Source organism: Lissotriton helveticus, chromosome 3_1 (assembly GCF_964261635.1).
Source record: "Lissotriton helveticus chromosome 3_1, aLisHel1.1, whole genome shotgun sequence".
Lineage (NCBI taxonomy): Eukaryota > Metazoa > Chordata > Amphibia > Caudata > Salamandridae > Lissotriton > Lissotriton helveticus.
In genome coordinates this window covers 1,804,924,951-1,804,949,055 of record NC_136061.1, presented here as the reverse complement: position 1 = coordinate 1,804,949,055, position 24,105 = coordinate 1,804,924,951, and the positions used below count along the sequence as shown (strand labels likewise).

Genomic DNA, 24,105 nt, shown 5'->3' with positions numbered 1-24,105 from the left:
TCAATCTTCAGATGAGGAGGCACAGCAGCTTGCAGAACATCATCATCCTCGCGTTCTGACCTAGTCCATGTCAATTGAGCATCACAAAATGGAATGAATCTAGGGACTCGCTCACATTCTGTATCAGCTATACCATCCCTTACCCACTGATCATATGGTAAAGGCAAAGGAACTTTTTTCGTATGGGTGGCATGCATCCAATTCTTTTTACCAGCTACTCTAACAGCAGTTTTAGTGACCAGAAGAACTAAATAGGGACCAGTCCATCTCGGTTCTAGATTCTTGGTGCGCTGGGAATTTTTGACGAGCACGTAGTGTCCAGGTTCAATGGAATGGCCAGGATCTGTAGTAGCTGTCGGTAAACTGTCATAGACCTGTTGGTGGAGAACATGTAATTTAGCAGTCAAGTCATGTAAGTAATCCACCAACATAGGGTACTCAATACTGCTGTATTCTTTCGGACGAGGCACACCCCAAACATTCGCTGGACGACCAAACACGATTTCATACGGACTAAGTCCCACTCGAGAATGCACAGTCGTCCTTGTTGACAAAAGAGCCAACGGCAAGGCATCCGGCCATGTAAGACCAGTGATCGCTTGTACCTTAGCTAATTTCAGCTTCAAGGTACCATTGTAACATTCAACAAGTCCAGCAGACTGGGGTGATTCGCTGCATGGAACTTCTGATTTATGCCCAATCCAGAACACACTTTCTTCATGATTTGACCCACAAATTCACTCCCATTGTCCGACCATACAATTCTCGGCAATCCATACCTAGGGAAATACTCTCTCAACAAAACCTTGGCTGTAGACAAGGCAGTATTATACTTTAGGGGGTGAGCCTCTACCCATCTAGAAAAAGGCGCAAACAACCACAAGAACGTATTTCAGGTTGTTGCATCTCTCCATGTGAATATAATCTAGCTGTATCACCTCAAACGGATACGTCGGAGGAGCAAAATGACCAGCTGGAGTTGGAGTTCCCTTACCAGGATTATACTTCAGACAAATCATACAATGCTTCACAACATTCTCTGCACATTTTGGAATTTCAGCATTCTGCCATACTGGAGCCAACAACTTACAAATTCCCTTCGAACTAATATGAGCCATTACATGAGCCATAGTAACCACTGGGAGCACATACGCATCTGGTAACAACCATCGCTGGTGCTCCGACAACTCAATCCAACAACCTGTAGGATCCAACATACCCGTAGTCTCTCTCCAAACATTCACTTCTTTCTCTGTAGCTTCAGCCTGAATCATCTTCACACTTTCTATTGTGTCTTCACACATTCCACCAGCCATAACCCAATTAGCAGGGCCTGCAACATACATACGGCTCAACATGTCTTTCGCCGTTTCCTTCGCAACTTCATCTGCAAACGCATTCCCTCTCCCAACATCGTCCACAACTTTCTTATGCTCACTACACTTCACAATTGCAATCTGCTTTGGGAGAGTGAGAGATTCCAAGAGTTCATTCACCAACTGCCCATGCTGAATTTTAGTACCATGGGAAGTAAGGAACCCTCGTTCTCTCCACAAACGCCCAAAACTGTGAGCAACACCAAACGCATACTGACTATCGGTATAGACATTCACTCGTTTTCCTTCTGACAACACACACGCTCGTGTTAATGCAATCAACTCTGCTGCTTGCGCAGAATTCTGTAGTATGCGTGCTGTCTCAACAACTGTATGTAAAGTTGTGATAGCATACGCTGCAGTCGTCTCACCATTCGGAAGCTTAAAACGTGAACCATCAACCCACAGCGTACCATCAACATCCTCAAGAGGTGTATCCTTTAGATCAATCCTAGCTTTCGTTTCTTCTTCTGTACGAAGAAAACAATCATGCTGTTCTTGCACATCCGTCTCTGTAGAGATCGGCACCAACGTAGCTGGATTCAACACATTACATCTTTTAATGTGAACATGGCTAGCCAACAGTGTCAACTCGTAACCTGAAAGACGTGCACTAGTAAGGTGCTGTGTCTTAGTCCTGTTTAATAAGGTATCCACTGCATGGGGAACCATCACAATCAACGTATTGTCCAATACCAAACCAGCAGACTGTCGGATAGAAACCGCAGCTGCCGCTGTAGCTCTCAAACAACTCGGCAACGCTTTAGCAACTGGATCTAACGTCGCTGAAAAATATGCACATGGACGCTGCTTGTCTCCAAAACACTGTGTCAATACCGACAACGCACAACCTTCTCTCTCGTGCACATACAACGTGAAAGGCTTGCTATAGTCTGGAGTACCCAACACAGGAGCCGAACACAATGCATCACGTAATTCAGAAAAACTCTTCTGACATTCGGCAGACCAAGGAAGAGGATACGGAGTATCTTTCACAGTCAATGCTAACAGAGGTTTCGCTAACAATGAAAAATTAGGGATCCACTGTCTAAAATACGAGGTGATACCCAAAAAAGCACAAACTTCTCTCTGTGTGGATGGCATACTCATTTGCGCAATCGCTTGAATTCGTTCTGGGGTCAATCGCCTTCCCTCCTTCGACAAGAGATGACCTAAGTAGGTTACTTCTTGGCGGCAATATTGCAACTCCGAAGGTAACACTTTATGATGAAGGTCAGACAAATACTGTAACAACGAAAGAGTAGCCTCTTTACAAGTCTTCTCATCATCAGCAGTAATCAACAAATCATCGACATACTGAATAAGAGTCGCACCAACAGGCAATACAAAACCATCAAGCTGAGTTTTCAACGCTTGACTATAGATTGAGGGACTTTTACAATAACCTTGGGGAGCTCTCTTAAACCGGAAGCTTCGTCCTCCTAAAGAGAATCCAAAAATATCCTAACTCTCCTCAGCAATCGGAATACTGAAGAAAGCATTCTTCAAGTCGATGACAGAAAACCAGGCTGCCGAAGCAGGAATCAACGTCAACAAAGCAGTGATATCAGGGACCACAGGAAACTGCGGCACGACAATCTTATTGACCTCTCGAAGGTCAATCACAAACCTATACACAGGTGGTTGGGAAGCATCAGTACGCTTAAGGACAGGCAAAACCGGGCTATTACACACATTTCCTCTCGTTTCCTCAACCACACCCTTCTCAACCAAATCGTAAACAATTGCTAAAAGAGCTCTCTCACCGTCGCTCGAGATCTTATATTGTGGGATACGAGGCAGTCTAGCATTCGATTTGAGCGTAACAACATACGGTGGAATCTGGAAAAGGCCAACATCATTTGGACCTGTAGCCCAAAGTGTATTAGGAAGCGAACACTATTCCAGTGGCAAACAATCCTTGGACAAATACATAGGAGAAATCACTTTCTTACCAAGGGTAAGCTGTACTCCCGAAGGAGAACAATGCAATGTTGCATACAATCTTTTCAGCAAGTCCAAACCCAACAGATTCTGACCACAACCAGTCGATAGAATAAGTGGAGCTTCCAATTCACAAGGGCCAATGGAAAGGGACAAAGGACTAGAAACCGGATTACGAACTGGGGCGCCTGAAAATCCTACGGAGACATTGGTCAAGCCAGACAAAGGTGCGCCAGGGAGTTTAGAATGCATAATAGAACTCTTTGTCGCACCAGTATCCAAAAGAAAAGGTTCTACCACACCTGATGTAATCACTTCAACATACGGTCCACTCTGATCTACTGGAACTGACACTACTCCCTTACTTTGTCCATGGCTGTCCTAGTTATCATTATAACCAACACACTCGCCTTCGACACATTAAACCTCAACATAGTACTGAGCAGACTGACCACTCGGAACATTTTGTCTGTCAAAATAATTTGCAGAATTCTGAAGAGAAGGAGAGCGCTCATTCTGAGGAATCACACCACGTCCTCTGCCTCTAGGAGCTTGCTGAAAACCACCACGACCTCTTTGACCAGACACACCATTCGCACGTTGCAACAAAGCCGGACAACTATTCTTGAAATGACCTTTCTCTCTACAATAAGCACACTGGTTAGGGCCAGGAAAGAATCGCTGAACATAAGGCTCAGGCTTCTGTAACAATCTCTGAAATTGCGGAGTTTGCTGAAGCTGAGGCTGATTCTGACGAGGCGGATAAGCCTGTTGCAAAAGAACTTTCGTCTTTAATTCTTTTGTTTTCTTCTCTGCTTTATCCTTCTCATCTTTATCCCTATTCTCATAATATTGGGCAGTAGCCAGCATCTGGGCCGACGAAGAAACAGCCCACGAACTCTCAGAATCCTTCAGCTTATTAGAAAGTTCGGGGAGTAAATTAAAGACAAATTTGTCCACAAATAATCTTTGCCCACCTTCTGTACTCATGTCCTGACCACTATGATCGATAAACGTTTCTTCAAACCTAGTGAAGAAATCAGACACACTCTCATCTTTCTTCTGCTTGCATGCTGCTAACTTATCCCAATTCACTCGTAAAGCAGGCATCATCGTCTTCATCAAATTAATAATTCTACCTGGCAATTCCGTAACCAAAGGTTCAGGTTTAGCACCTCCCTGTTGTCTACCATCTACAACAATAATATTCGCCAAGTATCTCCTAACTCTTGTGCATGATTCTCATGACGAATCTTCGGCCACAAAGGTTGCGGAACTACATTACCCATCAACATGTCGATGTAGGCTAAATTCATAATACACGCATCTACTGTCTGGGACAATTCTTTGTAATAACCAGCAGGATTCCTACGAGAGTCAGGAAAGGTCTGCTTAAGAGCCAAGACCTCTGCTCTCTTCCAAGGGACATGTACCCATACTCGCTGAAAATGAGCCAATACGGCAGCAATGTTATGAGCGGCATCAGCCGGAACTGCGTCCTTCCATACAGGAGGAACTTCTCTCATGGGATACTGTCTCGCTTTTCTTCTAACAGAGGAATCAGGTTTGTACAATGTCTGAGGCAGAAGGCTAGATCTAAAAGCCAGTATCGTCTCTACGGCATCTGTAATATCAGATTCCACTATCATCCCTTTAGCAAAATCCAACTGAACATCAAGTAGTTCCTGCGGGATCAAACCCAAATCATGATCTTCCCATTCCTGACGCAGAAACATACACATCACATTAAAAACACACCTTTGCTTAGGCGGTTCCCACTGAAAGAAAACATCCATAACCGCTGACAAACTATACCTTGAGGCATTTATAATCCATTTACGAGCCAACAAATCCAACACAGCCCGTTCCTCGGAACCAGGAAGCTGACTACGACTCTGCTTACGTTCCGAAACAGGGGTCAAATTCAGTGACCCAAACAATGGAGACAATAAACTAGAAACAGTTTCTGTCATTCGTTTTCGAACAGAAGGAGAAGAAGCAGACATAAGAACAGGAGAATAAGTGTTTTTAGGCAAGGAAGGTGTAGGAATAAGAACAGTAGGAGTCTCAGATGCAGAAGCGGAAAGCAAAGGAGTTTGAGGCAAAGCTGGTAGCAAAGCTGGCGACCCTAGAGCGGGTTGCGCAGGAGGAGGTAAAGCCATCTGTGGAGTACCGGGTGGCTGAGCAACAGCAGGAGGTTGAACAACAAAGGGTGGAACAACCGGGGGTAATAGAGGTGCAGTAGCACCCTGCACATAAGGAGGTGGTAATCTCAGTAAATGAGACATCAAAGGATCTTTTTCAAGAGCTACAATCGTTTTCGGAGGAGGAGACGGCAAGGCCGGATAACATTTATCTATGGCCATACAACGCTGCCTATCTGAAACTTCACTCGCTTGCTCCTCTCCATCACCCCTATACTGCCTAGCAGCTTGTAGTACTGACATATTCTTATCTTTCCTATCTCGTTTAGCTTGTTTGATTTCTCTCTGTTTGGCTTCCTTTCGCCAAAGGCGAAAAGAGTCAAACATTGCCGGCCGGGCTTTCTTCTTGAATAACGCAACTTCCAAATTATCTAAAATATTTAATTCAAAGCTACCATGTTTGGGCCATCGTAAGACACCATCCTTTTTAGTATAGCGGACCCACACTGCATTATAAGTGATAGGACCCATTCCGTGTTTTGAATAGAGCTCATAAGTCGGAGTTCCAACCGGAGGTATCGGACACGAGTCCTCTAGTCGGGAATCCTTGTTGCAACCACAACTAAACCATTTTCTAAGTTTGCTAAGACCAGGCATCTTATAGCTCACTAATCTAGCTTCCAACTTCGAGGGGTTATCAACTATCGATACACTCGCAAATATACGAGCCCCTCGGCATTGATTACTGCAGTTATCAAATTAATCCAATACCAAGAACCAATCAAAGAACCAAACAAATTCGTGGGAGCGACCCACTTATACTTAACCAAAATATCTGTCACGCCACCAGAAGATCGTCTATCATCTCGTTCTACAAAGCATCTATCGAGGGTCCAAGACAGGGCGACAGTCAGGGCAGCAGTCCTTCGTATCCGTCGGAAAGCGGGAAGCCTCGCAGAAAACACCTTCGGTCCACGTCGACATGTAGGGGTCGATGAAGTGGCGGCCTTCCTCCAGAGTTTCCCCATGTGGCTCCTCACGAACCTCAGGCTTTGACCGGTACCACTTGATGTCGCCCCACGTTGGGCGCCAACTGAAGAATCGGGTCTTATTCAGAACCGGCGGTGCCAGGGACACACCCGATGTCTTCGGATTCTCCTGTCTTGGCAAACAGAGACACGGAATACTTCTAGGTGGCGTCAGAGATCACATTTATTAGCTGCAGCTAGTAACAGTGAACCAAGCAATACAACACGGTGTACAACTCAGGAACCTGCTCAATTTGTGTAGAGCAAGACATCTTCTTTTATCTAGAATTTCAGTTCATTACGAATGCACACCCATTGCGGCAAATTCTGACCAATAGAAACACATTTGTATACATTATCACATTCCAAAAAGCTCACTTTACATTGTACCAACCCACAAGTTAATTATTAGGACTGTCCCAAATTCGATTACCAAAAGCCGGACAAACCCATAATTGAAAGCACTACCCATATAATGAAAAGACATAAAGAAAAGAGCAATTCAGATGTAGAGTAGGATAAGATATGTGCAAGGAACTCGAAACTAACGATATCCTGAACAATGATTGCATTTCCATATTACTATCAGCTAACGAAACTAACTTCGTGGACAGGTCAATTCCAGGTGAAGGGGTCAGCATCTTGCAGTTCACTCGCAAGTCGAAAAGGCCCACATTAAACTTTACATGGACAGCGAGGCCCATGCAACTTCGTTCGTTCGTTTACTACCACGGACTACGTGAGGGCAACACAAAATGGCGCCTCGAACAGCGTAAAAACAAAATGGAGTCCGGTCCCGAAAACCACGGAACCTCAAGACAACGAGGTAACTTGTAATCTTTGCCAGTGTGGGAGCGGGACGGTGGCGTGCCGCCCATCTCCCACACCACCAAACTCAGAATCAGACCTTAAATCTGAATCGATAATTAGGCAGTATTATTTCTTGTATGGTTGATATGACATGGTAAATAATTAGGTATTTTAAGAACTGCCTTCATTGAAGTTTCATTGCATGCTTATTATGTGTTTTCATTGCGAATGTCTGAACTTTTGTGGATACTTTTTGTACCCGAATAAAGATGATTTGAATTGAATACGTATAATAAATGAGCCACATCCATTCAGCAGGAGAGTGATAAGGGTGTTATATGTACCTGGTGGTCAATTTTGGAGAACACATATTACTAAAGCATCATATGGTTGCACACTGTCATGTACAGAGAACACATTTTGTTTTGACATTGCCCATACATTTCTCACTAACATACAGTTTTTTCTGATTGTAAAAAACTGTGCTTTCGTAATTGCTATTTTATGTTGCACGTTTTCTACTATTTTATTTACACGTATAAGCATGTATATACATTTTGTTGTGTGTTAGAAAAGCTGACATCATGCAGCCCTTTCCTTCACTCTCCGTGTACTCCTACAAGATTGTCAGATAGTTAACTTTACAAAACCTTCAAACTTTGCAGTAAGATAAAAAAATGTAAACACTCTTCACTACATAAAAGAAGAAATCAGCAATTCATTAGACACAACCTGACATTTGACTCCTGTCATTGAAAGCATGGAAAATGTGACAGATAACAACAACATTTAAATGCTTAATTTGTTGCTTATTCACCTTCTGAACTCCAGCATGCTTACTGAGTGGGTGCTGCAGCACACCCTAACCACTGCTCCTCTACTTCCAGAAGCTATGTTTACACTTTGGTTTCAGTATGTGAGTGCTAGCATTTCTCAGCCTGCTTCGGTCACTTTAATTGACACACATGGTCTGCACAAAGCACAAAATAGTGGTGAGGTCTGGAACATGCCATCCTTTTGGAAATTGTGGGCGCCATGAGTAGGTACAATAAACTGCATTCTGCTGCATGGGGTAGAATGTAACTCGTAGTTCACTGTTCCATCTGCAAATAGTATGTATTATCCATGGCTAATGAAGAAGTGTAGTTTGTGTGTGTTGGTCTTTTTTCGGCAACCGCTTCCAAACTAAAGAATCCTCAGAGACAATGGGGCACCCCAGTAAACCTGGGACCAGAGTAGGACACTTAGTAGAAAATACAGTGGGCCTTGTGGGGCAAGTGTAAGCCTCAAAGTCTGTGGCAACATTTAAAAACCATTAATGGATTGGTTTAATTTGAGAATAAAACTAAATGTATTTAGTACATTTCTAAAACATTAATTTACGGATTTTTCTATTTAATTTAACAAATACATTGAAGTAGGGGTTTCCACGTAGTGTTGCGGTGCAGTGCAAGGCTTAAGAGTTAATATAAAGTGCACAAGTGCTATACAAGAAGCCAGTAGGTAGTTATAGTTAGGACCTAGTTTCCATATGAAATCCACAACATTCTATTTGGAATATCTTTGGCGCCAGTCGATGAATCTTCGTGAATTTTTCCAAGAAGATGGAGCGCTCCGTCAAGCGGGGGCCGAGAAATAAAGGGGGTCCCAAAACGTGTTTTCCCCATGCAATTTTCCATAGGGACCTTTAGCCGCAGCAACAGCGCGAACTGCTGAACGGAATTACACCAAATTTGACAAAAAGGTAGAGTTTGGTTCGCAGATCACGCTTTTTGTTAAATCGTGTAAATCCGTGCAGTAGTTCCTGAGAAAATCAAAAGTGAAATCAGAGATATATCTATGGACGAAGTAGAGTACACGTATCCTCCAAGGATCATACGCGTACCCTTACGAGCACGAGCTGCATGCTAATTGTCCCGGTAGAACCTAGTCACAAGAAAACTGAAAAACAAGTGCGCAAAAGATGCAAAGGGGGCAGGGTAGAAACACCCTGACCCCGTAGGCCTGCTCAGGAGGTCCCCCAAGGCCCCCCAAGGCCCCCAATTTTTTAATTTTTTTTTTAAATTGCGGAATGTGTAGGATACGTGTATCTCGTGGAAAAAAAAAAACTGAAGCCTGCTTTAATGCTAATTAGACCCCGGGGGGGGGGCAAATCTCAGGGGCAATGTAAAAATAAAGTGTGGGGGGGCCCAATCCCCCCCACACTGCCCCGGGGCCCGCCAACCCCGGGGCAAAGTATGTATAATAGCAGGGGGCACACGGCCCCCCCCCCGCAGCCCCGGGGTCCGCCACCCCCGGGGCTTAAAAGTATAATGATGGGGGGCCTCTAAGGCCCCCCATGCCCGGGGACTGCCACCCCCGCGGCTCTACTAAATTGAAATTGCGGGGGGGTACACTCCCCCCCACAGCCCCGGGGACCGCCACCCCCCCGGGCTTCTTTTTTTTTTAAATGAAAAAAAAACCTGTGTTGGGGGCTCAAGCCCCCCCACACTCCCCGGGGCACTAAATTTTTAAATCCATGATGGACCCCCCAGCCCCGGGGACTACCACCCCCCGGGGTTGTTAAATGTTGGGAGGGGGGCCACGTGGCCCCCCCTCCTGGAGCCTTGTGGTCGCCCTGGGGACTGCCACCCCCCCAGGGCTGGCTCCTGCAGTGTCCTGGGGTGCCTACCCCCAGGACATTGTAGTTTGCTATGGTAGAGCGGGAGCCTCATGGCTCCTGCCCTACCATAGCAAACTGCTTTGGTTTTTGGAAGAGAGAGCAGGAAACCTGCTGTCTCTTCCAAAAACCAAAGACAATTGCTTTTCTACATGGGGAGCAGCTTAGCTGCTTCCCGTGCAGAAAAGCAATGCCGGCTCCCGCAGGATGCGGGGAGCCGGCAGGGACCGTGGGGGGATTCACGGTCCCCAACGAGAGGCCAGGACCCGGGGATGGGGTCCCTGGGGCCAGAAGTGGCCTGGGAGGGGGCCACGTGGCCCCCCTCCCCAACAAATGTGTTTAAAAAAACGAGGCAGAGCCCCGGGGGCTGGGGTTCCTGGGGCTAAAAGAAGCCTCAGGAGGGGGGCCACGCAGCCCCCGTCCACATTTTAAAAAAATAATAATAATTAGGGGGCAAGCCCTGGGGGATGGGGTCCCCAGGGCAAAAAATATAGAAAAAGAAGGGGGGCCCCCCTTCTTAAAAAAAAAACAAAAAAAGAAAAACACCGGCATTGCGCCGGAGGCCTCGCCCCCTTCATGCAGCACTCTGAAAACGCGCCCCCTGAGAGGTAGCTGGTGGGCTAGGTGCGCCCCAGGCACCCTCAGGATCCCCCAACTTAAAACGCGCTACAGGGCGCGTTTGCACTGTGGTGAAGGTAGGGGGCGGGGCCTGAGTTCACATGTGTGCAAACACGCCCTGTGGTTCGGTTTAAATTGGGGAATTAATTCCTTGTCAATCCTGAGGGTCCCTGGGGGCCAACTAGTCCACCAGGTACCTTCAGTAAGCGCCACAGAGCTGCGTTGCAGAGTATTGTAAAACGGGACGTGGCCACAGAGTAGAGAATATGAATAAACATGAATTACTTAAATCTGGTCTGTTTAAGGTGCAGTGCGAGCTGCCATTGACATGGGAGAAATACAACCTACTGGTAAGATATGGCACACTCAGCAGACAGAAATCGAGGCTATGACTGAGAGGATATTTTGGGGGATATGTACAATGAAGTGGCGGAGCGTGTCGTTAGCCTCCTGGGCTTAATTACGCACTCCGCCACTTTGGAAACTCAAGGCTGCATCTCGAAATCCATAGGTGATTTGTTATGTTATGTTATGTAAAATTTTTATTTATACAGCGCACGTACGCCCATGGGCTTCTTGGCAGCACAAAATTACCAATAACCATGCTTCCTCTACTTTCACGGTCAAAATTATCACATCAGGATTTCCAATATACTTGGAATTAGGGCCTAAGCAGAAAGTCTGTCTGTGGCATCTCCTTTAGATTTAAAGCACAATAGATCTCATTTACAATATGTTGACACACGGCAGCGCAGCAAGCCTGCTTGCTGCTCTGTCGTGCATCAAAATAAAAAGGCAGGAATGCTCTGTATCTACAAGATATGGCCGATTCCTGTCCTTCTCCCCTGCGCCAGCGCACAAATAGCAGCCCATGCATCAGAGCAGACACCCTTACCTCATTTTGCAGGGGTGCCAGTGCTGAGGAGATGTTTATTTTTGTGCAGGAAGGGACACCTTCCTGCACAGAAACAATCATTAAAGGTATTTTCCTCTTTCTATACGTGCTGCATTCTGCAACACACATAGAAAAAGGAATGATAAATATTTTTCTCCTTGTTGTGCCTCCTTACGCCTCTCCTGGGGAGGCGCAGGATTCTGACTCATTCCCAGCTTTACAAAATGTTGTAATTCTATGAATGTGTCAGGTTCCATGGATTTTGAGTGGGAACACCCACAGCAACACCCATGGAATACCCCTTTCACGCAGACTTATGCGTGAAAGGGTAAACATATTTACAAAGCCATGAAAATCATGCAGGATGACTTTACAAGGCCTTGTAAATATGGGGAATCCATTACGCTGCCGGTGCACCAATAAACGTGATGCACCGGCGGCAAAATGGGCTTCTAAATAAGCCCCAGTATTTGCACGCATAATGCAGAGAAATGTGCCTGAAGGAAAATGAGAGAGGACTCGTTTCATAAGCCCCCTCTTCTCCACGAGGGCTCTCTACCAAGGCTGGACTTACCTTTTATTCTATTGGGCATTTACCCATGGCGGTTGGAGCCATAGGAGGCCAGTTTTTGAGGGCATAGGGCCGCTTCTGGCACCCCTGCCATTTCCTCCAGCTTCCCCAGGTAATTACAGCAGGCGCATCAGGCACTTTAGAAGAGAGACAGTAAAGAGGAGACCAGGACCGAGAGACAGTGGCGTCACTAGGTGGGGGGTGCGGACCGCACCGGGTGACACCCTCACATGGGGGTGACACCATCTGGTTGCGCCCCCCCAGCAGGCCTCTGTACATGGCACCCCCTGCACCGCACCCGAAGGCCTCGGAGAGACTCGATCCGCTTTAAAAACAAAAGCGAACAGAGATATTTTCTCACCTATTCGAATTAAAATGTTCTCATTAGTTAAAGTTTGAAAAGTGTAGTAATGAGGGGCCCCCGCCATTTATATGGAAAAAGACACGGTGCTACAGAGGGGGGGCCGGGGAGGGGGGTATTAACCGCTTGGAAATTAGCTTTTACTTTAGCTGTTTCATATCGTAAAATTCTCACGTCTACAAACTCGCTGGTGCCTTGTACACAGATTTCTTTTTGCATTTTGAAACACACAGATTTCTTTTGGCATTTTGAAAAGCTTTAAAAGAGAAACCACATGAAAGCGGCAGAGAGTGTAAAAGGGGGGGGGGTCCTGCCCCCCCCCACCCCCCCGGGTTTAATGTGCGAGAGAGAGGGAGCTAGAGGGAATAAGAAGACAGAGAGAGAGAGAGAGTTAGAGTGAGAAAGACAGGGAGAGAGGGAGCTAGAGTGAGAAAGACAGAGAGAGAGGGGGCTAGAGGGAGTAAGACAGAGAGAGGGAGACAGAGGTAGCTAGAGGAAGTAAGACAGAGAGAGAGAGAGGGAGCTAGACAGAGAGAGGGAGCTAGGGGGAGTAGTACGATAGAGAGGGAGCTAGAGGGAGCAAGACAGAGAGAGAGGGAGCAAGACAGAGAGAAAGGGAGCTAGAGGGAATAAGAGAGAGGGAGCTAGAGGGAGCAAGACAGAGAGAGAGGGCGCTAGAGGGAGTAAGACAGAGAGAGAGGGATCTAGAGGGAGTAAGACAGAGAGAGAGGGAGACAGAGGGAGCTAGAGGGAGTAAGACAGAGAGAGGGAGCTAGACAGAGACAGAGGGAGCTAGAGGGAGTAAGACGGAGAGAGAGGGAGCTCGAGGGAGCTAGACAGAGAGAGGGAGCTAGAGGGAGTAAGACAGAGAGAGAGGGAGCTAGAGGGAGCTAGACAGAGAGAGGGAGCTAGAGGGAGTAAGACAGAAAGAGAGGGAGCTAGAGGGAGCAAGACAGAGAGAGAGGGAGCTAGAGGGAGGAAGACAGAGAGAGGAGCTAGAGGGAGTACGATAGAGAGAGAGGGAGCTAGAGGGAGTAAGACAGAGAGAGAGGGAGCTAGAAGGAGTAAGAGAGAGAGAGGGAGCTAGAGGGAGCAAGACAGAGAGAGGGAGCTAGAGGGACCAAGCCGGAGAGAGAGGGAGCTAGAGGGAGCTAGAGGGAGTAAGACAGAGAGAGAGGGAGCTAGGCGGAGCAAGACAGATAGAGAGGGAGCTAGAGGGAGCAAGACAGAGAGGGAGCTAGAGGGAGTAAGAGAGAGGGAGCTAGAGGGAGTAAGACAGAGAGAGATGGAGCTATAGGGAGTAAGACAGAGAGAGAGGGAGCTAGAGGGAGCAAGACAGAGGGAGACAGAGGGAGTAAGACAGGGAGAGAGGGAGCTAGACAGAGAGAGGGAGCTAGAGGGATTAAGATAGAGAGAGAGGGAGCAAGACAGAGGGAGAGGGAGCTAGAGGGAGTAAGAGAGAGAGAGGGAGCTAGAGGGAGCTAGACAGAGAGATGGAGCTAGAGGGAGTAAGACAGAGAGAGAGGGAGCTAGAGGGAGTAAGACAGAGAGAGAGGGAGCTAGAGGGAGCAAGACAGAGAGAGAGGGAGCTAGACAGAGAGAGTGAGTAGGACAGAGAGAGAGTGAGCTAGAGGGCTCTTGACAGAGAGAGGGAGCTAAAGGGAGTAAGAGAGAGAGGGAGCTAGAGGGAGCAAGACAGAGTGAGAGGGAGCTAGAGGGAGTAAGACAGAGAGAGAGAGAGCTAGAGGGAGCAAGACAGAGAGAGAGGGGGCTAGAGGGAGTAAGAGAGAGAGAGAGAGCTAGAGGGAGTAAGAGAGAGGGGGCTAGAGGGAGTAAGACAGAGAGAGGAAGCTAGAGGGAGTAAGACAGAGAGAGGGAGCTAGAAGGAGCAAGACAGAGAGAGAGGGAGCTAGAGGGAGTATGAGAGAGAGAGGGAGCTAGAGGGAGTAAGAGAGAGAGCGGGAGCTAGATGGAGTAAGAGAAAGAGTGGGAGCTAGAGAGAGTAAGACAGAGAGAGGGAGCTAGAGGGAGTAAGACAGAGAGAGAGGGAGCAAGAGGGAGTAAGACAGAGAGAGAGAGAGGGAGCTAGAAGGAGTAAGAGAGGGAGAGAGGGAGCTAGAGGGAGCAAGACAGAGAGAGGGAGCTAGAGGGAGTAAGACAGAGAGAGAGGGAGCTAGAGGGAGTAAGGCAGAGAGAGAGGGAGCTAGAGGGAGTAAGACAGAGAGAGAGGGAGACAGAGGGAGCTAGAGGGAGTAAGACAGAGAGAGGGAGCTAGCTACAGGGAGTAAGACAGCACCTAGCACCGTACATTTCCGACAGAGGTGGTCCATGCGGTAAGTCGTGAGGGGGTGACACCATGAGTTACCCGCACCGGGTGACACCAACCCCAGTGACGCCACTGCCGAGAGATGAGAGTAGGGGGCTTAGCTATTGTTGGTGCAGCAGGTGCAGTGGCATCAGAGCATAAACCTCAAGGGGGCTCATTGAACTCTGATAATTGCTGCTTGTTACTAATCCAACAGCAGTCAAAAAGGACATTTTCCTTGCTCTTACTGAACCCATTGTATCCTTGCTATACCACAGTTGAACTACCCTTTTCCCTCTATTTCGTTTGGATTAACATATAATCATTGGGTTTTGTACAGCGTCTCGCAGTGCTTCATTTGTAAAAGAATAAGTGCAAGGGCCCTTCTCGGAAGGCCACTGGAGCCTGCACCATGCATTGCCCCTGCCAGTGCTTTCAAGGACAGCACCAACATAACACCTAGCTATCACACTCCTATATGTATGACAATGCAGACTATTTCAGGCCATACAAAGCTATAATAATGGCGTGAGAGGCTGGTATCATTCATCCTCAATGTGATTTGACTTAATAAACATGGGTGTTGTATATTCATCTCAAAATTAAACAGACAACACCACCATGCAGTGGACAGTCAGTAGAGCCAGTGCTACCAATTAAGTGCCGGTACCAAGCACCGGAAAGCTCTGACTCAAATTAAGCATTTGTGTCTTGCGTATTATGTGTTGCAAATATGATCTCTATGTGAGCACAGCGTCATCTGCATATTATTCTGTTGTATGACTGTGTATTATATTGTACTGCACATGGATTGATTTAATACTGATGTCAAAAACTCAGATTTGCTTCCTAATGCAATTCAGTCGGAAAAGAACTACATTACTTATTTGTTTGGGATTCCACTAATGCCCAGATGCGATTTCCCTATGCAAACGAGAACACACTTTGACCCCTTGCCTCATGTCATATAGGGGCGTCCTTGTTGAGTATATATAGAAGCTGTTAGAGTGGGCAGAGTGAATATGTTAAATTACAAATCAAGAATACCTAAAATAAAAGGAAATATTACCAGGTTGTCTCAGTGGCCTAACAATATCTTTGAAGCTCCCGCGGTGCGGGGGTACCCGCAAGCTTCAGGAGGCCCCCTCTGGCACTGTACACAGGTGGGTCTGAGTGCTCCTGACAGGGTACGGAGTGTGGGGGGCCCCCTTCATGCACTTTGCAGGGGGGCCCCACAAGTTTCGTTACGACACTGGGCACTGTGAATGTAGCAGTCAGGCTGCTAGAGAGAACTGGAGCACTCGTCTGACACCAATCGAGGTCGGGAGCTGGCATATGGTTTGTTTCCCTTTCAAGTAGTGCGTCCTGGTTTAGGGCAAGGAAGTGCAAAGAAGAGCGCGTTACGGTACAAGAATCTCTAGTTTAACCATAAAGAATTGCTTCTCGTTTTAATCACGTTCTAAATCATGAATTAATAAAAAGGATAAACTCCCTTCTGAAAATAAAAAGATAGCCATTTATAATTTAAAAATAATTAAAATGGTTAAAATGTTTGGAGAATTTCTTGATGTTTTGGATCATCTGATGGTTGCCATGTCTTTTCTAATATTTATACATTGCAAACTTGCTTTGATATTTAATATGCGAAAATCAATAAATAGCAAAATGGGAACACAGTTGTAATATATGCAACAGCTGTTGAAATAATTTACATATCATTAAAATGCCAAAAATCTATTACATCAAACATTATAAAGTTACAGTACTATTTGTCATCCACACACAGAGCCCTATGAGGAATAATACGCACGTTTTGGTCACATTGTTTCAAAACAGTGAAACAGATTCTTGTGTGGAGTTCAAGACCTTATATATAGTTTCTCTGAATGAGTCAGATGGTATTGCTCCGTTTGATGCAAAATGCACACATCACGTAGTGGACACATTTATAATGGCCTACTTCTGCTGATAATCCCCAATGAGTATTGAGGGTGAATTTGGGTTGGGGTGGTAAGCCGCCCTTAGAATTGCTCCCTCATTTGGAAGGCAAGAGGAGTTCTTCTCGGTTAGTGACGCGATCAACTATTTCCAAGTGTTTTTCACCTAATTGCTAACTTGACTGAATGTGGTTATATAGACGAAGGGGAACGAACCCTCTGTGTAACCACACTCAATCCAGTAAGCAATGAGGTTAAGAAAAATGTTTGTTTATGTATTTTAGATAACCATTTGATTCTGTTTTTTACAGATTAGGAACATATTGGGTAGAGGTGGGTGGTATTTAATTTTTAAGTGTATATTAACTATTGATAATTGTTCAATATTTTGAATGACTATGTTTGATGTTGTTTTTTTTTGTTTTCATGTTCTGTAATTTTACAATTATTTACTTGTATGTCTGGGTATATGTGTTTTTTGTTGGTTAATTGTGCTGGTAGCTCTAAATCTAAAATATTTATAAAATGTATATTTATTTATCCCCCCAAAATATTCATTTTTAAAAGGAAACTTGACATTTATTAGGATTATAACTTAATGAAGCTTGTTCTTCATTAATTTCTATAAAAACTGTTCAGTAATATTCATTGCGGATTGTAAGATATATTGATAGAATGGGTGGGTTGTGTATTCAAAGAGTTTATTGCAATATAAATAATTAGAAAGGAACATCTATGATATTTTCAACATTGTAAACTGATTTAGATGTTAAAATATTTGATAATTTATGTAGTTTTCAACAATACAGATATTTTTGTAAATTGTTCATACGTATTTTTTTTACTGTACGATTTTAATTGAATTTAAAAAATAACGTTTTGTCTATTTTTATAATTATTCTAAAATGTGCACTTATATTATTTGGTGTATGGCATCTGACGACTGCAATGTACGCTATTTTTCTAATATTAGTTAGACTAGAGTTAGAATAGGAAATTTGAAAACTCCACCCCCATGTTTGTTAAACTGGAGTTAGAACAGTAAATGGGACCCACCCAATGTACACACTTTACACAATATTAGCTCAACTGGAATTAGAACAATAAATCTGATAAATGTATCACAAAATGAAATATTAATTTCCAATTGTTAAAAATTGCATAATTAATATGTCAACACATTTAATTATATTTCATTTAAAACACTACCTGCTCCATCCCACAAAAAAACTCAACAACCCACAATTGAAATTTGATACATGATTAAAACATGGGTTAAGAATGTACACAAATAAAACAATTAAAAAAAGAAATATTTGAAATAGAAATAATGTAATTGAATTAACATGTCATTTATAAAACACTCAAACCCCAATCCCCCCATAAAAATCTTCATTGGTATAATATTTTTTGAAATAATTGCAAATACATTTCACGAAAACAGAAATAATTCAATTAAAACATAATACAATGCAATCTAACAGAAAAATATAAAAACAACATTATAGTAAATAATATTTTAAACATAAATAATGTTGTAAAACTGTATAAAAAAATATAAACTCACCTTAGATATTTTTGTCCAGAATATTTTTAGTTTTGATATTTGTACCACAATATTATGGTCAAACAATATTTTTGAGTGTTTATTTAGGTGGAATACACCAGCAGGCCAGTGTCTGTCCGCAGTTAACATAATGAGATCACAATTTCGGATAATACACAATAATAAATACCTCCTTTGTTGTCCACTGCTTTCACAAAGGGTTGAAGTGGAATGCTTTTCACTACGTTACTTCTCTTTCCAATTTTGTTTGGATCACGCTAGTCCCATACAGTTCTTTATTCATTGTAAGGCAATATCATCATTGTTCTTGTTATGTTGGAAGGCACCATTTGAGCACACAGTGCGTGAGCGCTATTTAAAACTATTAAATAAAATAAATAAATCAATGCTCCTGAGTTCTCAAGAGCTTCTTGCTCTGTGCTTTACACCCAGCACTCTAGTCCTCTCACAATAGAGTAGCCAATACCGGAGTTCCAAAGGTTAACTCCTCTAGTTGACTATTAACTCTGCAGATACATGACGTATGGTTAGGAACAGAAGAGACCAGTACACGTTAACAAAGAAGAAGATGATGGTAACTTCACCCAGGGGGCACTTTGAAACAATTTTGACTACTAGTAAAGGTACCGGAGGTATGGTTAATTAACAAGATATTCATGTCCCTGGCAGATAGAGGTTTGCCATTTTACTGAGTGTACCTTGTCAGGAGAGTTCAATTTTAATTTTTGGTGTTAATAAAAAAGTCTTTTGATGGCCAAGTTATATTAACTGATGTAGATTATAGATGTTGTTTCCTTAAAAATTGGCAACAAATTTGGTATTTTGACTTTTCCAGCTTATCTTGATGTTGCTCCAATCGTCACATGCCTGTCGGGGAGGATGGTGGTCTCTGTTGGTAAATGCCTAACCAAGATGTTGCACATGGACCCTCAAAACGCGACCCTGGCTGATGCCCACTGCACAGGAGCCAGTATCTCCTTACTGAATGGAATATATGTATATGACATTGCAGCCTTAGCCAGAATTGCCTACTGCGGAAATGTAATGGAGGTAAAAGTCTATTTGAGAGCCTAAAGGTGTACAAAAGTCACCTAAAAATGTAAAAGAGAAGTAACTGTCAAATAGTGATCTTGCATGTGAGAGGATGGTCAGGGAGGGTTTTGGATTTTGGGGGGGAGAATGTTGACTATAAGACAGTCTTGTACAAGGATGAGAGAGCTGGATGTGAGAGATACATTGATGGTAGGACAGCGGGCTGCTTGAGTGAGCGTTTCATTAAGATATAAGAGATTTGGCTACTATAGAGTCATCTGGTGGTGTTCGAGGCTGGTCAGGGAGAGTGGCCTTATGGTGGGAGAGAGGCGACAATAGGGGATTGTGTTGCGGTCAGATAGCTATAGGATAATCACCCGATGGGGTGTAAGAAAGTGTTGTGGGAGAGCACATTGGAAGTGTAAGAGAGTGACCTGATGGTATGTGAGAGAGGTGTGTGACTAAGAAACCTGATGGTGAAAAAGAGGCTGTTGTGGGAGAATCACATAGTAGTGTGTGAGAGGAGACTCTAAGGAACTCACCTGATGCAGTATAGGAGGTTGTGTGTCAGATTGGGCTGTGAGAGCGTTCATTAATGGTGTAGGACAGTCCCCATGTGATGTGAGGTAGGTGGGCAGTGTCAACTGACCTATAGAGCAATCAGGATGTGCCTGATGGGCTTTTCTGGCAGGTCAGTTTGAGGGCTGAGTTTTTGGCTGTCTCTGGGCCCATTTAGGGGCTGGTGACCGGGTTTTTACTGTTGATTTTTCTGAGATTACCACAATCATTGCCTGCATCAAGTGTAAATGCATGCACTCTCCTCTACCTTGCAAAACACATATAAAGTGTATTTTTGCAAATTCAAAACCACCCTAATTTGCAAGTGTAGGGGGTATTTTAAACTATTTGACTCAGCCTACAAAGAAATTATTCATATAAGGGTCATCATCAGGATGAGAGATTATGATGAAAGCACCTAGAAGTGAAAAATCATGTTTCAGTCATTTGCGTTTTAACATGGGAGCTAAAATATAACTTTAACATATTTGCTAATGGCTGCAACATACCAAATAGGTGTCACAATGATTGACACAAATGATTAGTGTGATGTACTATGGAATAACTCACTAGCATCTTCTTTCACGTGTATCTCATGGCACCAAACTATTGGAAGACAAAAATCAACAGTTTGGTTAATGTCCTATAGGGTTATGTGCTACTTGGTGTTTGTCCGAACTAACCAGGACTCACCCCAATTAAACAGTTTGATGTATTTGTCCGGGAACAACGGCAGAAGATCATGGTGGCCAACTTTGTAAATTTCAGCAATGGACTAGTGTAGCAGAATGGACAGATGTGGTCTAGCCAACTTTATGAAACAGTTTTAAATTTAAGAAGAGCAACAGTGGCATAAGCACATATCAGGGCAATTAGATGGTACCTCAGAATAGCCAAGAAGGACTCATCCTGTGTTAGCACTTGGATATAAACTCGCTAGTAGCAGTCGAGTCAAATTATTAAATAAGCCTGGGAGGAATGTATCAGTGTATAACTGGCTTGAATAAAGACACACATTAACTAGGTGGATTATTCTTAAGGAAAGATACTACATGTTGGAGGATTGACAGGTGAAAATGCTTTAATCACAATGTAGTAAACTCCACTACACAATGTTCTGTACCAATAAAAATACAATAGTGTGTCTATTCTTTGAAAACACAGTTAGCAAGCACACTTGTGTAACCCCCATCAGATGATGTGTAAAAACTTCATTTTGTTAGGTATTGAAAGGGATCGTCATTGGCAAGTCAAGGTCATCATTCCTGCATAACACTGTCCGTATCTCGATGTGACTTAAAAGGAATAGGTGCAGAGATTGTAATTGTAATTGCATTTATATAGCGCTTACTACCCCTGATGAGGCATCAAAGAGCTTTTTCTGCGAGTAGCACGCTACTCCGGGACCCATAGAGGATTAGTGTTAAATTAGTATAGTGAAACATGCAAGTACATTTTAAGTGGTGGATAGGTTAGTCAGTTATTTGGATTAGGAATGATAGCAGAAGGATAGAGGAGGTAAAAGGTTTGTATTTATATAGCGCTTGTTACCCCTGATGGGGTGTTGACGCACGCTATTCAGGAAGCCCATAAACGATTAGTGGTGAATTAATATGGTGAAATATGAAGTAATTTCAGTGGTGGATATTAGTCAGTTATTTGGAGTGTGAAGGATAGCGGAGGGATAAAAGGGGAAGAAAGGTTTGCATTCATATAGCACTTGTTACCCCTGATGGGTGTTGAAGCTCTTTTCTGGCAATATCAATTTTGACAATATCAATGTGTAGCGTACACGTATTAGGGCATTCTTATTTGGACGAATGGCTCCATTGTATATGTGAGCGCTTACTCACCAAATTGTGAGGAACACGGTTTGTCTGTAGAGAATCTGAATAAATATTAATTACTTAGATCTGGTCTGTTTGAGTTGCAGTGCGAGCTGCCATAGAAATGGGAGAAAGACAACCTACTGGTAAGATCTGGCATAGTCTGCAGACAGAAATCGAGGCCATGACTCTGAGGATATTTTGTAACTTGTTTTAGTGCAGAAGTTTCTAACAAGAATTGACAATTCACATATGCCACTTTGTTATTCAAATTAGACTTTAATCAATATGGAAATAAAAGTGAGCGCGGTTAACTCACCAAGTTTTGAGTAAACTGTTTGATGATCGGTGTTTCTAGTGAAATATGAAATAAAATATTATCTCCTAAAATTCAGTTAGCCGTAATTGCACAGATGCATTGGGGCAGTGGCGGCTGGTGACATTTCAAAGTGTTGAGCTGAAAACATTTGTGGATTAGTCATTCTGACATAATGGACGTTCTGGGGGGTTGGGGAAAATGAAGCAAGCACTGTAAATAAAAAAAAAACCAAAGCCGGGGCCAGGAAATGCAATGCTCCGAGGAAAAACGTGAAAGGATTGGAAGCACCAGAGCCAATAAAGGGAACCATCTATGAAGAGTGGCCGCGATAATTGGTCGATAAAAGTGTACATTCTCTGAGACAGCCCTTCCTAGTATGTTCCTTCATGCCATAACTGTCCCTCCCAAAGTCTGGGCATTTTTATCTGCAACCTTTGCTTGGGAGGGAAATGTGAGGCGGGATCTGTGTGGCTTTAGACTGATTCTACTCCCGCTATTCCCGACAGATTACCTCCCAAATAAATTTTGGTTGCATTGTTGTCAACTGAAACATACAGATCTCATTTGAACAACACCCTTAGTGTGAAAGACACGAGGGTTCAAAGTAGTTTCTCAAGAGATTTTTATGATCTGTGATAGCTAAATAATGTTTATACTTGAGGACTACACATAATAATGTTAATAATTGAGGACTACACACAAAGCCTTCCCACAAACAGTTGCCCCTGTAACTACTGCTAATTACCGATACAAATTCTACCAAAACTCCACTCTGGCACATCCATGCCAGGCTCCAGTATCCCTCAACAGCCGCGCAATAAATTAATCCTCGGTGACTTTATCAATAAATGCCCCCAAACCTACACTGGCAGGGACAGAACGCAATTTACCCATTCTAATTAATGCTGGTACTATGCTCAAGCTGCATTAAACCATAACACCTAATAGCTTCTATAGCAAAATATAATTTCAAATATTTTCTTGAATTGAAGGAGCACGAAGAAAAATAGCCTTAAGTAAAGCTTAGCGTGTCAAGGAATTTGAACACAAAGGTGGAAGGGAAACAATAAACAAATGAAAACATAGCAGACACAGAATTATCTACCCGAAGGTATCAGAGCACTTTACATGCGATAATAAATAATAAAATATTATATAAAACTTACCTTGGCTTTGGCTTCCCGCTTTTCTTAAGTCCCGAGACTGCAGACTCCCGACTCCTGCCGTCCTGGATTTTGAACTCGTCTGACGTCTGGGCTCTCATCAACCGGAAGGCTGCAGGCAGCCTCCCTCCCCTCCACCGCAGCCAGCGCTGTGATTGGTTCGGCCGGCTGCCCCAACCGCGTCATTTCTCTCTGTGCAGCAAGCATGCAGAGAACAGGGAGAGTGGGAGGTGGCAGGGGGGAGCGGCTTGCCCACTGTTGTTAATACTGTCTGTTTGGGCGGCCTCAGGCTGCCCAAACAGACAGTATTAACAACAGTGGGCAAGCCGCTCCCCGCTGCCCTCGAGTAACACCGCCCACTCTAACTTCTGCTTTCTCGCCATGCTAGAAGGCAGAAACAAATGATAGGTATTACGGTAATAACTACCATTTGTTTTTGCCTTCTCGCACGGCGAGAAAGCAGTGGGGCGGTGCCCAAACGCCCCCATGGACAGGCCGCCACTGTTGATAAACTACTTGGGTATGGCTGCTCATCCTTTTGTTCTGAATTTTTGTCCTGAGTTTTTGACCCTTTGTTGTGACGTTATAATAGCCCTGTCCTGAATTTGCCTTCCAGACATGAGTGAACAAAGCGTGTAAATTGTCGGGTCTCCGTTATGTCATGGTCAATATTATTTTCATGGATCGAGGAGCATTAAAGACTATTCAAGCATATACAAGTATGGTTTTTACACCGGATTTATCTTGAACTGAATTACTTGAATGTGCTCTCAAATGTCACTATCAAGCAAACTAGACACATGAAGTAACTTGATTTGACTTAAATCACACAATTAGTCATGCGGGTGACCTGGGATGTAAACCCAGGTTTCCGGTCACACATGGTCCAATTAAGCAAATGAAAAGATTACTTTCTTTTTCTTAATCCGTTTTTAGCATCAGATAAATAGTACACTGCGTTAAGTGACTATGGATAAACTTTACAAAATGCC

At 43.9% G+C, this 24,105-nt stretch overlaps 1 protein-coding gene across 1 annotated transcript in view; it reads left to right on the top strand.

Moving 5' to 3' along the window:
• Nucleotides 1-24,105, top strand: part of LOC144824322 (uromodulin-like) — a 162,329-nt gene that overhangs the window by 7,339 nt on the left and 130,885 nt on the right. The window contains exon 2 of the mRNA XM_078683440.1: nt 19,051-19,265. Coding sequence (XP_078539566.1) covers nt 19,095-19,265 — 171 coding nt within the window. The 5' untranslated portion in view covers nt 19,051-19,094. The remainder of the gene's footprint in view (nt 1-19,050; nt 19,266-24,105) is intronic.